The 20,642-nt window shown below is 48.5% G+C and overlaps 1 protein-coding gene across 5 annotated transcripts in view; it reads left to right on the top strand.

Moving 5' to 3' along the window:
- AGPAT4 (1-acylglycerol-3-phosphate O-acyltransferase 4) overlaps positions 1-20,642 on the top strand; it is a 120,629-nt gene that overhangs the window by 32,349 nt on the left and 67,638 nt on the right. For 2 of the 5 annotated variants that reach the window (XM_025866438.2, XM_073894191.1), the window contains exon 2: positions 2,522-2,778. The exons of 1 other annotated variant lie outside the window; for it this stretch is intronic. In XM_025866438.2, coding sequence (XP_025722223.1) covers positions 2,601-2,778 — 178 coding nt within the window. In that variant the 5' untranslated portion in view covers positions 2,522-2,600. The remainder of the gene's footprint in view (positions 1-2,521; positions 2,779-20,642) is intronic. 2 more of the 5 variants (XM_073894190.1, XM_025866441.2) reach the window with 2 other exon arrangements.

Genomic DNA, 20,642 nt, shown 5'->3' with positions numbered 1-20,642 from the left:
ATACATGACCAATAGTCATGTACCAAGAGGTACAGCAGAACTTCAAACCCAGACAATTGAACCCACACTCAGCCACCACACCCATCTAGAAAGGGAATTTGAGGAAGTATAGGCAGAACCAAACCACCCAAAGACCACCTGCCTGTGATTCTCCTTAACCATCACCAGTATTGCATTAGACCCCTGCTCCGTGCAGTACTAGCAAGGGTTTTACCTGGGGGTATGGTGATCTTTTGTCTTTTACAAGGAAAAAAATCTTACATTTTCTTCGTAACACCCTACTACTAACCAGAGACTGAGGAAGGCATCATTTCATCCCCTGCATTTCCAATGTCAGTTGACTTCCTTTTCTTTGTGTTAAGTCAGCATAGCAAAGGACTTGCCAAATACTCCGCAAATACTAGAGCCCAGAATCCTAGTGAAGAATCATCTTTCTCCTGGCCAGATTGTACGGAAGCTTTTAGTGGCTAATCTAGGGACAGTGAATAAAGCACATGAATATTCAACATCATCCTATAACTGCAGCCAAACTGTAAACCAGTGTACATCACTCCTCTGTATGTGGCTCCTAAAAGTCAGGTGCATGGAGAATGGGCTGCCAGCTTAATGCCTACTCATTAGAGAGAGCCAGACTATGTTAGAACTGGGTGTGTCTTAAGGAGTTTGACAACCTGGAGATGTCTGTGGGAAATGCCGCCTGAGAAAGGTCAGAAATGTGGTGCATGGGTCTCTGCAGAGTGCTGGCTTTGTGCCAGAGAGCAGGGCTTCTGGGAGAGTGGGGTGTCTCAGCTGACTCCAGAGAAGGCAGGCCTAAGGGTACTTTTCATTTCCCCCCATCAGAAATGTATGGAAACCATGTGGGAATACTGTGTACCTTCCAGATTGTCTAAGCAAGTGTAAACGTTCTGGAAGAATGCACCTTGTATCTGTCTTCCTGCCCAAGACTATCCTCAAAACCAATCTGGGTGGCCAGAAACAAGTCCCATTCCCCACTCTGAGCATAGCTTGTGATTCTGAACTTCACTGAAGGCGGCACTGGTTTTTGCGTTTGGGGTCCTCTCTGGGCTGCTCTGCACAACCCAAGAGAACGCTCCCCCCCCTGCCCCAGCTCACACCCCAGGAGCAAAGCAGCCCAAGCAGGTGCACAAGAAAGAACTTAGGAGTAACACCAAGAGCTATGATTAGTTATGGGCTGTGACAACCGTAGGCAAATCACCCAACTTATGAGTCATCTCAGTTTCTTATTCCGAAAAATGGGATAATAATACTCATCTCATTAGATTCATGTGAGGCTTAAAATGGTATAGTAGATGTGAAACTATTATATAGATTCTTTGATGTTATTAATAAAGAGTGTAATGAAGTCTAGGGTCTCCCAGCTATTACCGTAGAGAGTTCATCCTAAAGTTTGAGCTCTTTCTGGGGAAGTTTGCAGTGAGATTTTGCTTCTAGGAGCACCAGGCTGCTGTGCATGATGGCCTCAGCTTTATTTATTTTCCCATCAGTGTATTCGAACCTCCTGCCTTTACACTTTTCCTCCAAGGCTTGATTTGCCACACCGTAAAGTCCTATCATTATGCCATTTTGGGGTTGGAGACTGACTACCAGGCTGTGAGTCGGTTGCTATGCATGTTTTGAGTTTCTTTCTGATTTTAGAATGTGTGTGTGTGTGTGTGTGTGTGTGTGTGTGTGTGTGTGTGTGTGTCTCAGGGGTGTGATGGTGTGGTTCACTTGCCTTCCTCATTGGTTATTTGTATTTGCTGATATCTCAAAGTCCATCCCTTGTCCACCTTCATTAAAGTGTTCCACAAATACATCTATTTCAAATTAAGCTCCAATGACTGTTCCAATGGTTGGGGAGAAAATGACAACTTTCAAGGTCATCGTGTCCTCAGGAGAGGTGACAGTGCGGTGGAGGAAGGCAAACAATGGGACAGGTCCCAGCAGAGGGTACCGCATGGCACCTTAGTACAGGTGCTTGGGGAGGGAGAGCCCGCGCCAGGGAGCTCCCTGATCTCGTGCAGGCCAGGCTTGCCAGAAGAAGAGACGTGGTCGGAGCAGGATCTGGAGGATGAGAAGTGGAGGGGGGAGGGGGTGCTCAGGCAGAGATGGCAGCAGGAGGGAAGGCCCAGAAACGCAGGCACTGCTGAGAGCCCCAGAGATGGGAGCTGGCTCCGTGGCTGAGCAGGAGGGCTCGAGCCACCTCGACCACCTCTGAGCCATAGAAGCTGTGGAACCCTGGCCAAGAGGCTTGCCTCTCAGGATCTCGGTTCCCTCCTCTCTAATAGCAATAACTACCTCGCAGAGAGTTAGGACAATCAAAGGAACTATTCATTTTAAAGGGTTGACACTGTGCCTGATGCAAGCAAGCACTATGTAAATGCTGAATACAAATAAATCAACCCATGTGCAAGGTGTTTGATCTTCAGAGTATCTTTTTAAGAGCTGTTTTTTTTTTTTTCCTGACTCTTTAAAAGCACAGATGATTTTTTGTAACATGTATCATTGGTTTGTATTCTAGACGCTTTCCCGAGTGCCGGGCCTTTTTCCCCTCTGGAAGTATTCCCCTGTGAGTATTTGAATAAAAGCAACCACACGCCATGGACCTCATCGGGTTGCTGAAATCTCAGTTCCTGTGCCATCTCATCTTCTGTTACGTGTTTATCGCCTCAGGGCTAATAATAAACACCATTCAGCTCTTCACTCTCCTTCTCTGGCCAATTAACAAGCAGCTCTTCAGGAAGATCAACTGCAGACTTTCCTACTGCGTCTCCAGCCGTAAGAGTTTTTGCGTATTCTCTATTTGCACCCTCACGGGTGTGGGGGTCAGCAGTAGGGCTTCGAGGGGCTCCCTGGGCTTGCACTGTTTGTTCTTTTCTTTTCGCTTGTTTCAGGTCTGAAGTGGCTGTTCTGTCCTCACTCTGAACAAAATTATTTTCTGAATGAGTAATGTCAGTAGCATACAGTTCAGTTCAACAGGCACGGAAAGGTATCCTGTAGAAAGGAAATGGGCGTTCTGTCTCTGTTTTTATAGTTTTCCTCCTCAGAAGCAATCAGTGTGAATGATTTCTTAGTTACCCTCATGGAAATAGCATATATATGTATGTATGTATGTATGTATGTATGGCTCTTATGTGTGGACATGAACGCAGGTGAGTCTCTGTGTATATATCCAGATACACAATATATACTCATATTTTTAAAAACGAAATGACAATATAATATATTGTTCTCTTTCTTGCATCTTTTCTTTAACTTTTTATTTTGAGATAATTGTAGGTGTGCATGGGATTGTAAGAAGTAACACAGAGAGCTCCCATATACCCTTCGGCCGGTTGTCCCCTGTGGGAGGGAACCTCTTGCATCACTCTAGTATAATGTCCCAACAAGAAAACCAGCACTGACACAATCCACCAGCCTTATTTAGATTTCTCCAGTTTTACATACATGGATTTGTGTGTTTGTGTGTGCGCGTGTTTGATTATACTAGACTATTTTAAACGTGACTAATCCCACTGGCCTGAATTTTAAAATTGAAATGAAAGGGGATAAATCAGAATATTGGGTATGTCTAGAGATGAGTTCTGTTGTTGATTGACCTTAAATTTGTACCTATTCTCAGCAGTAGAGAATGCAGTGTATCATTACCAATTATATATATGGATGTGAACATATTTAACAATATGAGCTCTTTCAAATCAAGCAATTTAAAAATCTCAGCTCCGTTAGATTATGCCAAGAGTCCAAAATTATTGGTATCTTTCTGAAACCCTTTAAATGAAGCAATCAAATTTGAATTTGAATCACAACAATACAAGCTGCCTACAATTATCCAAATGGATTACCACTGATCCAATCAGTTATTTTTTTTTAAAGATTTTATTTATTTATTTGAGAAAGAGAGAATGAGAGACAGAGAGCACGAGAGGGAAGAGGGTCAGGGGGAGAAGCAGACTCCCCACTGAGCAGGGAGCCTGGTGTGGGACTCGATCCCTGGACTCCAGGATCATGACCTGAGCCGAAGGCAGTCGCTTGACCGACTGAGCCACCCAGGCACCCCCAATCAGTTATTTTTTAAACCTCAAAATACTAACTTGTGAGAAAAAAAATATAGAAACATCCTTACTCATGATTTCTTTCACCAACTCAGAACTTGGAAGTATGTTTGATACTATTTCTGATATGGTGTCAGTGCTAGACCCACCATATCTTATGTTCGTGTGTTTTACACAAATATGTCCTGAAAATAGTCCTAAGATCATAAAGGCAAGTTATAACTGAAAAAAAAAAAAAAAGAATCTTTCATCCACGTGTCTATAGCCTATTGCCTACAGTACCCTTCAGTGCAGTGGTACGTACTGCAAGTTTCTTTGTATACCTTTTACTCTCACGTCGGTCTGTGGTACTTAGGCATCTGGAAAAGGGACAATTGTCAGAGCAGGGCAGAGGCAGTAGGAGGTGGCCTGAGCCTGAACTGTAGCTGTTTGAAGAGGGAAGAGTTGGCATAAGCAAGGGAAGGTGATGATTGTCTGAGATTTACCTTTTGATTTTTTTAAAAAGATTTTATTTATTTATCTGCCAGAGAATGAGTGAGCACAAGCAGGGGGAGTGGCAGGCAGAGAGAGAAGCAGGCTCCCCACTGAGCAAGGGGCCCCATGCGGGACTCGATCCCAGGACTCTGGGATCATGCCCTGAGCCGAAGGCAGAGGCTTAACCGACCGAGCCACCCAGGTGTCCCATACGTTTCAATTTTGAGTGTCTTTCCATACTCTAGCAATAGGTGTCTGCTTAAACAAAATTTAAATTTAACAAAGCAATGCTGATTGCACTTTTCGCTGAAACCCGTATTTATATGATTTGCACACCTCTATGAGATTCCAAAATCTGTCAGTTTACAATTTGAAATCATGTCTGTTTGCTCTGTCATACCCCCTAACCAAGTTTCAAGCAGGTGGTTCAGAATTGAGTTTCTCATTTGGAGTCAAGAAGTGAGAGGGAGAATTCAGGATGCGAGTTCCTAAGAGTAGTATATTTTGCTTGTAGTAGGTAGTGAAGACCTACCAAGGTTATGGCAGGATAATGTCAAATTCTCCTGAGGGTGCTTTAGCCTACTTGTTTCTGCGGGAAATTAAGATGGGTAACAAAGAAAGCAAAATGGATTTTTATCCATCACAAACTGATTAAGAATTATTTTAGAATAATCCCAAACGAAACTTGGGAACTAAGCATCCAAGACCGCCAGCATTTCCCCGCACAGGGGGCACGGCAGGACAGGCAGCCTCATGGAAAAGCCTGGCGGCACGTCCGTCTGTGGGCAGCTCCGTCACGTACACCCGCCGTGGTCTGTGCCTACGGCCCCAAGCAGAGCATTCACCGGCTGTCGGCTGAGCAGACCCAGAGCCATTTTACAGCCATGTGGATAGAGAAGGCAAGGAGTGGTCCTGCCTCCTGGGAAAAGAGCAGGCGGCAGAAGGCGAGGGTGATGCAGCCTGGGCTTGGTGAGGGGGCACCTCATTGTAGCAAGTCCCGTACAAATTCGGGGCTCGTTCTTTTCTCAGAGTCCCTGTCCCTGGTACCCTAGCACGTGCTACACAGCAAAGCTGCTCTCCTCTTTCCCCTTTCACGTGCTCTCTGTGGTTGGTAGATTTCCTTATAACCTGTGTGCTACACGATGACAGCAGAGAACACATAACAGACAGACTGCTAGCCGTTGATGGCCACAGGCTACAGGTCGTGGGCTCCTCGGCAGCTTGGAGTGAGAGACGGTCAGGCTCCTTCCGTCCGCTTCTCCCTCCTTCTCTCCAACTTGAGACAAAAACTGTTCATGGGGTTTAATTGTGTCTTCTGGTGTATGAATCACTCTAAAGCTTAGAAAGTCAGCAGCCACTGACATTTTAAGAAAAAAGGCAGAATAAGTTGTTTCCTGGAGACTCAGACGCCACACCCCTTCCCCTCCCCCCGCCCCCGCCCCGTTCACGTTTTACTAACAGAGCTCTGTCAGCATCCCTTTCTCTTTACATGTTTCTTAAGAGCTTGGTATTGTACCAGGTAAATCCAAAGTAGTCAGCAGCCCTGATGTGGTGAAGCCGGCGTGCAAAAGGCCACACCGATGCGAATGACACGTAGAGACAAAATGCAGCCAAGACAGCTCAGTTATTAGCAAGACACACAGCACAGAGCATTTCGTTCTGGAGGCCAGGACCGACATCGTGCATAACAATTTCAAAGCATATTTAATCGATGGCTGGGCTTGGCATGATTGTTTTATTTTACTTTCGCTTAGATTGGGAAGCAGGAAAGGCTAAGCCAGGAGGACCGGGGAGTGAGGACAGGGAGGGCGGAGCAGCTTTGGCAAGGGGAGGAGCTGTAAGAAGGACACGAAGCCCGGCGGCGAGGAGTAGAGCTGAGTTACCTTTCCTTTGCACAGGAAGTGTTTTTAATATCTAGGGAAAGGTGGCCAAGACGGGCTGGCTTGTTGTTCTTCCCCCCCTGACACTGCAGGCTAAAAAGAAAGAAAAAAAAAGAAACCCGATAAAAACAGAAAGATGAAAAGAACCTGTTAACGGCAGAGTTTTTAAAAGGGGGTGGGGGGCGTCAGGGAGGACTACAGATGACCTTAATGACCTTGAGGAAAGAACTGCTGGTAACAAGAAAGAGAATGGAGACACCCCTCACCCTCCTGCCCCCCCCCCCCCGTGCCCCCCTCAGGCCCTGGTGCCTTGCTGCCAAATTCCCTGCCGCTAACTAGTTCTGTGTGGTTGAGCCACCCCATTTAATTCCTCCGGATTGTGACACTCATGGTTTTCAGTGTCTGTCTGATGCACAGTTCCAGGGGCAAGGCTGCATGGTGGCCAGGGGTCAGTTGGCATTTGGAGTGCCAAGATGCAAAAGAAAATGTCCTGCCTTCCTGCTTACAGCTGCCTCTCCTTTTTTCCCATTAGGGCAGTTAACTACTTAGATAGGTAACTTCAAAACATGAACTATATTTCAATAAAGGGAATGGAGTGGAATTGTCCAAGTTTCCGAGATTTTTCTAATAATGGGTTTAGATGTTTTGTTTTTGCACTTGGGAAGATGTTTCCTCCTGTCTTCTGCATGCCTGGTTTGCTCCCCCTGACTGGATCATTGGTCACTTTATTAGTAGTAGGCAGTAGTTGAGCATGAAGGGAGAAGGAAGCTCTTGATCACCGCCTACACCACCACCCATGTGTCCTACCTTGAAACAACAGACGTTAGTTTTCCTGCCGTAATAATGATACACATTTGCAATGGACTCCAGGATATATAAGTCACTTCAAGACGTCAGCAAGGGTCTTTGTTAGATATTCCCAAAGCCCCTTGTCCTGACCCTGCTCATGCGGCTTTGGCTCCTGCTGACGTGTGGGTCCGGGTAGGACCTGTCGACACCTCTGCTGGGAGCCACGCCCTGAAATCTGGGTGTCGTCATCAATGGTCTTCCGCTGCATCCTTAGCAGGTCCCAGGTGGTGAGCACCTCCCCGGAGGGTACAGATAACTGACTATAGAGGTCAGCAGAAGCAGAAAAGCCTGAAGTTGGTGCTCTCTCCTTCACTACAGCTGTGTGATCGGATGGTGGCTTTGATGAAGAGTCAGAGTGAAGGGATTTTGAAGACTCATGGTAAGTGCCTTGCACTGCCTGGGGATTAGCATTCTAACCCAGGGGCAAAGCCTAGCTTCCTGAGCAGAGCAGGGGGCACCCGAATTTCTCTACTGGGACCCCTTCCTCTCCTCACTATCAATTGAAGTGTGTCGGTCTCCCCACCCCCAGCTGTAACAAGCAAACGCTGCAGGCTTCTCCTGGAGTCACCCTCTGATGGCCTGACCCAGGACATGTCACAATGTCCGCAGGGATGTTTAGCGAGTGCTTTCAGGAACGGGCAAAGAGCACCTTCGTCCTCCTAATTTCTATTTCTAAGGACTATACCTCCTTGTCAACCCAGGCGATGACAACATAATCCAAGACTGGATCCATGAGAGGAGATCAAGCAACAGAGATCCTACACTAAGTAGCTTTTTTTTTTTTTTCTCTTTCTGGCATTTTTTCCAACAAGTATAGAGCACCCACCATATGCAGGGCAGAGAGGTTCAGCTGTTTGCCCAGGGTAACACAGGAGGTGGAGGGGCTGTGATTAAATCCAGGAAGTCTAAGTGCAGAACCTCTCTGCAGCGCTACCTGGCGTGGCCTGGGGGTTGAGGAGCCTGGCTCCTGGGCTGAGGCCAAATGTCCCCCTGGTGACTGTAGTAGGTGACATTCCCCAAGGCTATGGAGAAAGGGAAAAGAGAAATGCAATCATAATAGGAAGTTATTTTCATTTCTAATCATTGCAATCACTGCAGTCTGTGGTGTTGATTATGTATTAGGCATCGTGCTAACCCTTCTGTATCCGTTACATGGTTTAAGCCCATAATCACTCTGAGCAGTCAATCCCCCGTTTTGTAGCTTAATTAACCGAGGCTCAGAGAGGTCAGATGCCCAGTCTAAGGTCATACATACAGTTAGTAATTAGCAGAGTTGAGGTCCCCAAATGCGTTTTTTTTCTACCATATTTTGAAACAAACAAAGATAGTACATGATGAGAGTTTTTATTTTAACACCCATGGCTAATGTCCAGCAAACATCTGCTAGGATCAACGCCGGGCATATGAATTCACTGTCTTGGTCCCAGGTGACCCGGCCAGACACCTGTCACTGCTCGGCCAAGTGCTCTTCTACACACTCATTGGAGTTCGTTCTGGGGGCCCGACACATCCCCAGGAGGAATGAAGGGGACCCAGTGACTGCCCTCAGAGGGATCCATTCTCGTGGGGAAAATGTGGGATCCAAGCCATTGTGGAGCACGAGATAAAAGCTAGGATAGAGGTACGCAGGGAACACAGGAAGGGACAGTCCATCCTCTGAAAGGGTCCGTGTTCTACTGAAACAACGTCATAGGCCAGGGGTTATGGAAGGAGGAGGCTTTGCGATGTCCTGGCAAGAAGAGGACAGGTGGTCTAGCCCGAGGAAAAAGCATAATTAGCACCACCAAGGGAGTAAGCTGGTTTATTCAGGCTGTCAGACGTCGAAAGGAGAGGGACCTACCAAATGTCAAGACCGTCCTGTGTCCGCAGACTGGAGCCCAAATGGATGAGGCCACAGCAGCCTTGCTGGGCCGGGAAGACAGGAAGACAGGTGTGCGTCGGGGGTCAGACTGGGCTCGATGCCCCCAGTGCCCTAGACGAACTCCAGGTATTCATGCGCGGGGATTCCAAGCTCTGTGAATATCAGTTTACGTCAGGATTTATTTTTGTCTTGCTCTGAGCGGCATTGTTCAAAATGTGCCTTGAGAAATTGTTAATTTGTTCCTTTTGAAAAATCTGTTCACACATAATCTTTTATAGAAAGATACCCAGCTGGGTCATTATTTCTTTGAACCGTGTTCCACCCTAAGGATCACATGAAGTAAAAATAGCATGATGCCAAACTGTACAATAGAATACCAGCCTTACAAATATAGACTGGAAGTCAATTTATCGGAGTGCCATTTTTAGGAATTATAATTAGAGATGACTTTTTCTAAATTGCCTTTATATTTTCTGAATATCTTGTATTTCATACAACGAGTGTGTCTTATAAAGTGAAAGAAAGAAAAACAGAATGAAAACCCAAACATCCAGAAGAACTAAATAGAGAAGGGCTTATGGCGGGAGCCCTTTGCAATAAAGGCCGTGTCTGGCGGGAGTCCCGGGCACTGGGGTGACAATTTTCGGGCCCTGCTTTCCTGCTTTTCAGACCCGCATACGGCATAAGGAACCCCATTGCAAGTACAGTAGTGAGTGGAAGCATGACCCCAGAGCCACATACTCGGGTTATGGGTCGAGCTGTGCCGAAAGCAGTGTAGTCCCGACCCCCAGTGCCTGTCAGTGTGGTTTGATTTAGAAACAGGGTCTTTGAAGGTCATCGAATTAAGATGCAGTCAGTGGGGTGGGCGCTAAGCCACTAGGACCGTGTCTTTATAAAAGGGGAAATTGGGTCACAGTGACAGATGTGCACAGAGCAAAACGATGTGAAGATATGGGGAGAAGACCCGAGGTGGGAGAGTCTGGAGCAGATTCTGCCTGGCAGCCTCAGGGGAAACCAACCTGCCTAACGGTGATCTCTGGCTTCTGGCCTCCAGAACTGGGAGACGGTTGTGGGTTTTAAGCACCCTGTTTGGGATACTTTGTTACAGCAGCCCTGGAAAACCAGTTCACTTTCCTTTTCTAAGTCTCTTTCCAGTTGGGCTTTACTTTGAGCTTCCTGGGGGAAGGAGACTGGGGTGCCAATATGTGTGGACCCTGGGTTTTTTCCACCCTCCTCCCCCTCGCCTGGCTTCTGCTCACCCAACCAGGTTGGATTTACTGGTAGCACAGGAAACAGAGATGATGCAGATAGACTGCCTTGCTCTCATTCATTCATGGACCAATCCAAGGAATCCCTCTTCCTACCCCTTAAAGTCAGGGACCTCTGATGAGTGAGGTGGGGCTGGTAACACGGGGAGCATGGGACGAGGAAGGCAGTGACAAGCTCACAGGGAGGGGGGCAGTCCCACCCGAGTCCGGCCATGATTGGTGTGCGGATCTTCCAATGAATGGAGACGGGCTTGCACTTTTCTTTCATCCTGTCTTGTATTTCCAACTGGCGTTTATTTTTATCACTTTAAGTACACTATTCAAGTCCAGAACTGCTTTGGCTAACCACCAAAACCATCTGCCTGGGAAAAATAGAATTAAACAGTCCTTCAAACCTGGAGAAAGGTCTCACAAGTGTCAGGGAAAGGGAATTGCTTACACATAAAGCAATACTTAGGTCTGCCTTAGTAACCACCTCTCTGGCCACAAAGGGGGCAATCAATCTTCTCTTCCTTCTATTTGCCTTGCATAAAGAAGTCATAGCAAATGAAGTAATCTCAAGGAGGCAGTCTGTTCTGACTCGCATATGCCTGGCTTTTGTATTCTCAAGTATCACCGACAGTGTCTGCCCAGCTTCGTTCAGATACAATGTCTTCCCTTCCTCTAATCAGTGTTACACTCCCGCATAGCAGCTCCTGCTGAAACCATTTCGTTTAGAATTGGGCTTTTACTTTGCTGACCTTTCCCACACAAAGCTTGTTAGAAAATTAGCTCTTTGTACCTGCACCATTTTGTTTATTTAGGGGGGAAAAGTACCGGGGTTGAGATCTGACCACAGCAGCATGTTGTCAGCTCAGTTCGTCAAGAAATATCGCGGCCATCCGGTTGATACTTTTGGTGATTGGAAGCACATTGAATATCCAAATGGTCTTATCTTACGTAACTGATTTGGTAAATGGAGTTTGATAGGTGCCACTGGACTTCTACAAAGTTTTTAAGAGTAATGTCACCGTGTTAGAGGATGCCGTGTTTACCTCAAGTAACGTCGTTTCTGTATCTTAAAAATATGTTTGGTTATGTGTATGTGCATGTGTTTTATGCATAACAGAGGGATATATATATATATATTACACATAATTATATATGTATATAATCCTTTGTACAAGAAATCACTTTATATTTTACATAGGGAGCACATTTAAAATAGGGGTAGTAAAGAAACAGCAAATTTAGTAATACACATATGATAATTGTATGAGCAGATGCTTGTCTTTGAGCAAGGTGTCTTAGCTGTTGATGTGGTTTATAAATAAATTAATCCTCAGCCAAGGTTCCCATTTGTTTTTGCAAGCATTAAATTTCACTTCTGACTTAAGTTACGGCTTTCAAATTAGGTTATAAGTTTGGCTTTGGTGTCTCGTAACTTCATAAGACGATGGTGTGTGGTCTCCAAAGTGGGGTGGGTATTCCCCAGGAGGTAAACAAGACAAGCCATTAGGGTATAGAGAGAAATTTATGTTTCTAATCTATGTTTCCTTTATCGTTATACATGGATAAGATAAAAGGCACTTAAAGTATTTTATGAATTATATAGAACAAAATTTGCATGTGCTAATGGTGCATACTTAATTTCTTTTACTTAAATAATCATAAAACATTTGAAGACCGCTGCCTGAGCCTACGGGTTTTGGTGCCAGCCTGCCGGAGATAGAATTTAAAGTAACACAGAGCTTGAGGCAAGGGAGAAACAGGCTTCATAGAACGAATTCCAAAGCAAAGGGAAGGTGAATGGCAAGCCCCCTAGTTTCCTCTACTTCAGTTGAACTTGGGTCCAGATGGGAGGTGAGGCATTTTCAAACAGTTTGAGGCATCCCTTCTCGGGCTTTATCCCAGGTCTTCAGAAAGGAATTAAAAGTATTCCCTCACCTTTTGTTTTGAAGAAAAAAGATCCTAGAAATGCCTCGGTGTTTTATCATAATGTTATAAAATACATATGAGGCCCCTATCTGTCGCGGTGTACGGAGGCCATGCCAGGGAAAGCACTGAGTCAAGTGAGTCTTCTTTCCCATTCTCAGGCTGCCTTCACAGTCCCTGTGCAGCCGTTTTTGGGTGGATTTATTTGCGTGTATTGTGTCTGGGGCCATGGGACGGGGTGGGGGTGGGAGATGACCTGCTCTGGTGTTCCCGGAAGGAAGCTGCCTTGGGTGTCCTGGCTTCCTGTGCACTGGCCTAATCCCCTTGGTGACTGGACCTTTGTTTTCCAACTTGTACAAGAGGGAAAGAGAATTTTACACGCCATAAAAATGTAGGGTGAAGGCATTCTTGCTGTTAGGACGCACTTAGTCAGCGGGCGTGGGCCAGATGGCATTGAGTGTGTCCTACACGGAGCTCTGGTAACCTGGAATGGGGGCAGAGGAGGATGTGGTTGGGGTGGTGGAGGGACGTGGGAGGGGACACACTGGTGGCCGGGGAGACCCGCCTGGGAGATGCCATAGCTGTCATTTCTTGCCGGACACTGCTTGGAGGAGGGACTAGATGTGGCCCACAGCCTAGGAAGGAAGGAGTCGGGCATGTGGAGAAGGCCCCCCACAACACGGCCAAAGACAGCAAGGCGGTGCGGGAAATGCTGAGCCCCTCCCATGAACCCCGAGGAGACTGGGAGAGCTTTCCTTGTGGGTGGGGGGAGTGTGTTGCAGGGCGTTCTTCAAGCCACCTGCGCGCATGGAGGACTTGTTCAGATGGCTTTCGAATCCCTTCCGGCATTAAGAACCTGAGTCAGGTACGTTTACCCAGTAAACAGGGCCACGGGGTACCTGCCCAGGCCTGGGTGCTGAGGAGAGAGGGTTGAAGGCGTTCTAATGAGGTAGCCCTCAGAGTTTAACAAAAGAATACGGGGACCTGTCCAGAGAAAGTAAGCGTGGACTCTATGAAGAGATGATGGAGGTACAAGGCGTGTTTTCCCGCTAAGGGAGGGGGAGGCTGGCGTGGCATCACTTAGATGGGCAGAGGGAAGAACATCCTTAAAAAGGAGGCCTACTTTGGAGGCTGCTTTGCCTGATAATACCTCCTGGGAGCGAGATGATGGGTGCAGGGAGAAGAGGGCTTCCCCCGTCCGCCTCCCCGCCACCTCCACCCCCGTGGGTCCTATCTGCCCCAAGGGTCTTGAGGGTGATCAGCCTTTCCTGTTTGCCTCCAACTGGCAGGGTCCCCAGGCTGTGGGGTTTAGAATCACGACAACCCCAGGCGGACCGACAAGTTGATCTCCGTAACTTGGGTCCAAGTGCAGACGCCCAGGCCTAAACCTGTCTCCGGAACTAAGAAATGAGCTCATGTTCACCGTCTGCTCCTTGTGTGTGATCCTAGGCCAAGGACGAGACATTAATTTTTTACTTAACCTGCCTTTTGTCGTATGAGTTCGCCACTTTTCATTTCAAAGGGGGTATCTTTTGACAGACACTCTACCGCGACAATTTAGTTTGAGCGTCCTCTGCGCAAACACCACGGCTAATCGTCCTGGGTTTTGTAAACACGGCCTTCATGCGCACTGCTTCAGCTAGTGGTCCTTTCTCAGTGGAAATAAAGGAGCTGGGTGAATGCAACAGGAATTTTTTTTAATGTGAGATTTTTGTTTCGAGGGTGAATATGTCTGGCTGACGTTGCACGGGGAGGTCATTTTCATGCTATTCTCATAATCATTTAGGCCAAGACTTGACTGGATGGGACAGTTCCTGGCTGAGATGTGCAAGTGGAAAGCAATCTTTCATGTCATTTGCATCAGAATAATGTGTGTGATGCTTAGGATGATTTTCTTGGAACAAAAGAGGGGAAGGCCCCATTCAAAGAATCAGGCGATACCTTCCAGCAAGGGCACCAGGCAGGTACGCAGTACAGATCACCGGTTAATGTGTGACTAAGGAAGGACCTGAAGTCTTCATCCAGCAGCTCTGTCTCAGTCCTGCCATTTGTGAAGCCCATGCTGGCTCTTTCCCTCAAATGCTGGAAAGATGAGTCACTCCTTTCCCTGGGATTCCCTGGCACTAGTCTCTGTCTTGATTTACCTTATTGCTGTTGGGAATGTGAACTCCCTATGGGGGCAGTGATGTTTGACTGGGGGTCATCCCCGTGGGACCAGCAGCCAGGCCCCTCCTGACACAGAGCAGTAGCCCTCTCTGTGACAGTCATGTGGCTAAGTCAGGGGACTGCCCCAGGCCTGGAGTGAGCCACTGTGCACATGGAGCTTGACACTGAAGATATATTTATGTCACCCGCAGGTGTGGGTGATTGGAAGACCCAGATGGACTCGTTGCGTTTCACTGTTTCTAAGTCATAATTATTGAATGAGCCCAAACCTGTCTATTGACTACTAACCTAGTTTAACACACAGGAGGGAACAGAAGACCATGTTACTCATTCCTAAGTAATATGGGAGAGACCTGAGTATTGTAGGATTTCAGTTACTCTAGTCTGGACTAGTTGGGGAAGTCTCTAGAAAGGGAATGATGTCAGCCAGACCTCAGAGAACAGGAACCTGGGGTGCGGAGAGAGGAGGCATGTGTGCCCGGACTCCCAGTTGCATGGGGCTGAAGCCCAGCTAGCCAAAGCACCTGTCAGGACTTTACTAGCTCACGGTACCAAACTACAGGGAGGGGGGCTAGTATTGGCATCCACCGGCCACGGGAGCTGGGATGCCGGCCAACTCAGCTCCTTTAGCTCCTCTGTGCTGGTGGCCCTGATTCTTGGCAGGTGGGTTTTTTTTTTCATCCGGCATGGCTGCCCAAAGCTTCAGACTCTCATTCTAATCGCTTCCGCTACCAAGAAGGAGAGGGGGCCCCCCACCGCCAGCTCTAGGGCCTGGCCCAATCCGAGTCACGAGCCCATCTCTATAACCAGGAGAGCCAACAGTCCCCAGTACCAGGTGCTAAAATTTTCCAAGTCAGTTGTGAACCATAACCGCCACAAACTTACAGTATATCATATTATAAAACAAAGGTAATAAGTACTCAAAACTTGTCACTCCCTAATTAGTTGATTGCATTTTACTAGTACGCCTTTCCTGGAGGCCATTTATGGAGACTTTATGTGTGTATTAGAAACGCTACGTAACCACACATTCAGTGTACAAACTGACAGCTTGACATCAGCCACAGTGGGAGTCTTTACACCGTGGAAGCCGGCAAAGCTATACATCAGGGCTTTTTCTCCCTGCTGGGGAGCTGGTTGGTAAGCATTTTCCCGCACACCACTACCTGCGCTGTCACTCTGGACAGGGAAGAGTACGGAAGTGACCTTGTCCAGGTCACATGCCCACCACTGAGGGTGTGCTTCTTTTTTTTTTTTTTTTTTAAGATTTTATTTATTTATTCATGAGAGACAGAGAGAGAGAGAGGGTCAGAGGGAGAAGCAGGCTCCCCCAAGGAGCAGAGAGCCCGATGCGGGACTCGATCCCAGGACCCCGGGATCATGACCCGAGCCGAAGGCAGATGCCCAACCATCTGAGCCACCCAGGTGCCCCCTGAGTGCTTCTATTACTCGAAGAAAGGAGGACCCACCTGGTCAAAGACACCAGCCATCAAAGAGGGCATCTAGTGGCGGATGAGTAGACAGGGGGCTTGTAGGTGTCAGCATAGCACAGGCTCTGGGCCAAGAAGTGAGCAGGGAGGGGGGACTGGAATGACTAAGGGACCCACCCTGAAACCCAAGCACAACCTTGTGGGAGACAGGTCCGTGCGCCAGCGACCCCGGACGAGTCATGCAGGGGGAGCCCGGGGTCGCGCAGGGAGCGGGCGGTGCTGGCCACGCCTGGACAGTGAGGGCTGTGCTGAGTGGGCCTGTGTAGCCGCCGGCCAGGTGGTGGAACGGAGGCTGCTGGCTGGACTCTTTCATTCTGTTCCAAGGCTGTGGGTCGTTTCTTCCTGGAAATCTTCCTGTGCCAAACGGGGCAGGTGTTCCTGCCAGGCCATTGCTTTCACCAGGATAGTTTGGATGCTCATAAATATGTGATTGTTCACATACAATGTGTAGCTTTAAGCAGACAGGGACAGATTCTAGTCCCGTGTCTCCAACTAGAGGCAGGATTCATGGGAGAAAAGGTCAGATGAAGTCAAGCACCTTCCCGTTGGGTTAGCACACGCACGCTTGGCCCTTCGGGTGGATGAGGGAAAGGTTTCCATCCTGGGCTGGGCTACTGTCAGCACCGTTGCAATGAGCCCATCTCAGCCCTCCACCAGCGCGTCCTCCACCTGACACCCCATACATTTTTGGAAAGCACACTCAAACAATGGAATGCCCTTCAATTCAGTTCAGTAAACATGTATTGAGTACCTACTATTAGCACATCCCAGGCATTGTGCTCTAACTGCTGGGCACGCAGAGCTGACCGGGACCCAGGTTCTTACCTGAGGCACCTCGTGCCCCCACCTCTGTCCTCTGCTGCACTTCCCACCCTCAGCGCCATGCCTTGGCTTCCCAACAGAAGGACCGAGTTTTCCTGGGCACTCCTGTCTTTGCACGTGCTTGCTGTGCTCTGGCCCCTGGCATGCCTCCTTGTTCCGTCTGCTCATTGTTCAGAAATGTTGTGAGTCCGGCCAAAGCCAGGCTGATGGGAACGCGGGGGAGCCCGTGCTGTGCTGGGCACAGCTCGTCCTGATGAGGGTGTGGGCAGCTGGAGATGAAACCAAGCAAGCACAGGAGGGAAGCCCGCACTAGTTAAGGCAGGAGGGGCCGTCACTGAAGAGATCACCTTAAAAGAGAGAGTTGGGGTCCCAGATGCTCACCGAGCATTTTGGGGAGCTTTCATGAGTGGAGCAAAGCGGGTGCGTGGGGAAAGAGGGGTTGCGTGAAAGCCATTTGACTACACGGATGGAACAGCCCGAGAATTCTCGAAGGTGGGGGGTGGAGGTCGTCTGCCCTCCTGGGGCAAGAGGGTTGTGTGTTTCACATGGTCCCCCAAGCACAGAGAGCCTGGGGACGGGGTGGCCTCTCCGCCTCACAGCTTTCCTCTGAGAGCCCCGAGAGCATCGCGCTTTGCTCCCCTTGTGTGTGAGTTTCTTCTCACCCAAGCCCACCACCCCGACATGGGGCCGGAACTCTGTGAAACAGGTATCGCCGTCGAGGCTGTGGGTGTAAGCGTGTTACAGTCTCCTTCGTCGGACTGTGAAGGAGCCCCGTCAGATCGGGAGGCAAGCGAGCTCTTGGCAGCCTCACAAATTTGGCTTTAGTTGAATGAACAAACGGTCTGTTGGTTTTCTGTCATCCCTGTTAACAAAACATGGAGCGCAGAGGGGCAAGCTTCTCAGAGCTGGATCAGCTTCTCGGCTCCGGGGGCAGAGAAAGGTTGACAGCCCTCATGGAAGGGTGCGTGCAGAGGCTTTTCCTGTGGACACACATTAACTCGATTTTGTGTACTCCATCCACTCTGAGGTGTATATTCAGGGCTAATGCTGTATCCATAGTAAAAGATTGGGTACAGACATCGTAGTGGCTGTATATGGAGACTGAGAGTTTGACCCACCAAGAGGACCCTTGAGATTTTTGTTGTGGTTGAGGTGGGAGAGATCATCCTACCCGGTGGTTCAAGTGAGTGGGCCTCTTCCCTCTGGCAAACATCTCTGTATCTCATGTGTGTGCTTGACTCCAGAACATAAAAGTCTAGGATGTTGAAGGTTCAAAAAGAACTTATTGCAGGCTAAAATACGGTTGCTGTCTATAGCTCTCTGTGCCAGAAAGCCAGACCTGACAGCCGTACTCATGCTAAGGAACCAGGATATTTCTGTGTGATTCCCAGGAGCCAGCCTGGGCTGAGCCACAGTCATTGGGGATTTAGGTATATTGTGCAGATTCAGGAGTGTGCAAAGTAGAGGAGAGCCGTGACCTCGGGGAGCTTGAGATCCAGCACAAATCTGCCCACTGGATCAGACAGACATTTCAACCCCTAGATATAGGGAAACTCAAGTCTGGGAAGTCGTTTACAAACTAAGCAACAGATTCGAAATGCAATGCTCAGGGGTATCCAGGGGTGGGCTCCTAAGTTAAATAGGATTAGTGTGTCATGCCTGATTGTGAAGACTCCTTTAATATTAGTATTAAATTGTATTCAGGTCTGTAGAAACTAGAGGTGTCTGTAGATATTCCCTTTTGGGAATTTAAGTCAGTATTTAAAATCCTATATAAAGGCCATAGTGGTAGCCTCCCTAAAGGACCGATTGTCACTCGTAAGCTAGATGTGAACTGATTTTTTGAGGCTGCAGTTAGCCGGCCCTTGTTGCCTTTACCTGAGTCCTATCTGAGGAAGCTAGCAGAACAGGTTTGGGAGCCAACAAAAGCCTAGTTTTGGAAGACTCCAGCTTGCAATCCAATCCCACACAGTTCGAAATATTGTACTTTTGCAGGCCCTTCCCAGCGAGGATTCTGGTGGCCCAGGGCAGGCACCGGGCACATCCCTGCTGGCCCCAGGACTGAACAGTCTGGCAGCTCCTCTGAGCCAGAAATAGTGCATAAATAGGGACACAGAGCAGGCCAGAGAAGTGATGTCCCCTCATACTCAGCACCCCCACAGGCAGATGCAGCTGCTGACTTGCAGGACCCAGGCTGGCCAGGCTCGTTTGGTTTCTGCCACCACGAGACTGGTCAGAAGCCCCCAGACCCCCAAAAGTCCTTGCCTTAGCTTGCCTCCAGGCTTCTGCCTGTCTCCTTTGTCCCAGCTGTCACCCTGGGATTTGAACATGCCACGAGGCCTGTTCTGCCTCCCGGCATTTCTGTTCTTCAGCACATCCTTGTCGAGTCTCCAACCCCTCCTCTGTATTTGGGCCTTGACTGACCTCATTTGGTTCACTCAACAAACGCGTGTTGAGTACCCGCTCATGCTGCTCGCTGTCGTAGGAGCCGGGCAGACTACGGAGGACACCTTCCCTCTCCCTTGGAGCTTCTACCCCCCGTGGGCATGGCTGCTGACCCTCCAGGAGTCAACTAGCCTCTGACAGGGGCTCTTGCTGCCTGAGTGACCCCCCCCCCCCACCTAGGCCCCGCTCTCTGGCCTGACCCTCCTCTGTCCACGTGCAGGTCTAGTCCCAGGTCTCTCCTGGCCTGTACCCTCCGACTCCGCCTGTTAGACTGGGTGTGGACTATCAAGATTGGCAATAAAGGAAACAGAAAAATTCCCTCCTGTTTCCGCCTTTGTTAAAATCATTAACATAGTTCATAGCTAAGTTTGTGAAGACTTTCTCTAGGGGCTTGGCAACATCTTCCTCGTAAGTGAGTGGTCTCTAAACCCTTTGATCCAGCCCCGTGGCACATGCTGTATCACCTGCTGTTAGAGAGGTTGATGTGAGCTGCTGGATGAACTGATGAATTCAAGCGCTCGCAGGAGAGGAGGAAGCAGAGATCCCCTCCAGGCCGGGCTCGGGCTCGGGGATTTCTGCTTGTGCCTTTCTGCTGAGCTGGCTTCCAGAGGGAGGGAGCACCGTCCACGCTGCAGGTTCCCACCCCTATGGGGATTGCATCTCAGTAAAGCACCACTCTGACCTCTCTCATCAGCAGGCTTGCAGCGGATTTATGGACGACCCAACTTTTTCCATCTGGCTTGCGTTTCTGTTTCCTTGAGGAAGCCAGCCTTCCCTGCAGGGCGAATGCCCACTCTCCCAGCCATGCACGCGCGAGGCTCTTCGCAGGGAACCCGCTAGTGCCGCTCACCCACGCCGCTGACGGTCCCCGAGGCGGTGCCAGTCACGTCTTGTGTCTGATTATGAGCTGCTCCTTCCTGTTGGCATAAGGTGCCTCTGCTCCTTTCTTCCTAGCTGCTGTTTGCTCCAAGTTAGGAATTCAGGGAATTCACGCTAACTTCTTTTGTACCTGGTGTAACTACTTGGGAAAGAATTCTTTATTTATTTGTATATTTATTTATTTTTTATGCATGTTGAAGGTAATTTTATTTTCTTTTCTCTATTTTTTTTTCTTTGATGTAGTGTTCCATGATTCACTGTTTGCGCATAACACCCAGGGCTCCATGCAGAACGTGCCCTCTTTAATACCCATCACCAGGCTGACCCATCCCCCCAGCCCCCTCCCTTCTAGAACCCTCAGCTTGTTTCTCAGAGTCCATTGTCTCTCATGGTTCATCTCCCCCTCCGATTCCCCACCTTCATTTTTCCCTTCCTGCTGTCTTCTTCTTCTTCTTCTTTTTTTTTCTTAACATATAATGCATTATTTGTTTCAGAGGTACAGGTCTGTGATTCAACAGTCTTACACGATTCACAGCGCT

This window comes from Callorhinus ursinus, unplaced genomic scaffold, assembly GCF_003265705.2.
Source record: "Callorhinus ursinus isolate GAN/ISIS: 27379988/994484 unplaced genomic scaffold, GSC_fseal_2.0 scaffold6, whole genome shotgun sequence".
Classification (NCBI taxonomy): Eukaryota; Metazoa; Chordata; class Mammalia; order Carnivora; family Otariidae; genus Callorhinus; species Callorhinus ursinus.
Note: the sequence above shows the minus strand (reverse complement) of the source record. Positions and strands in the feature narration are given on the sequence as shown.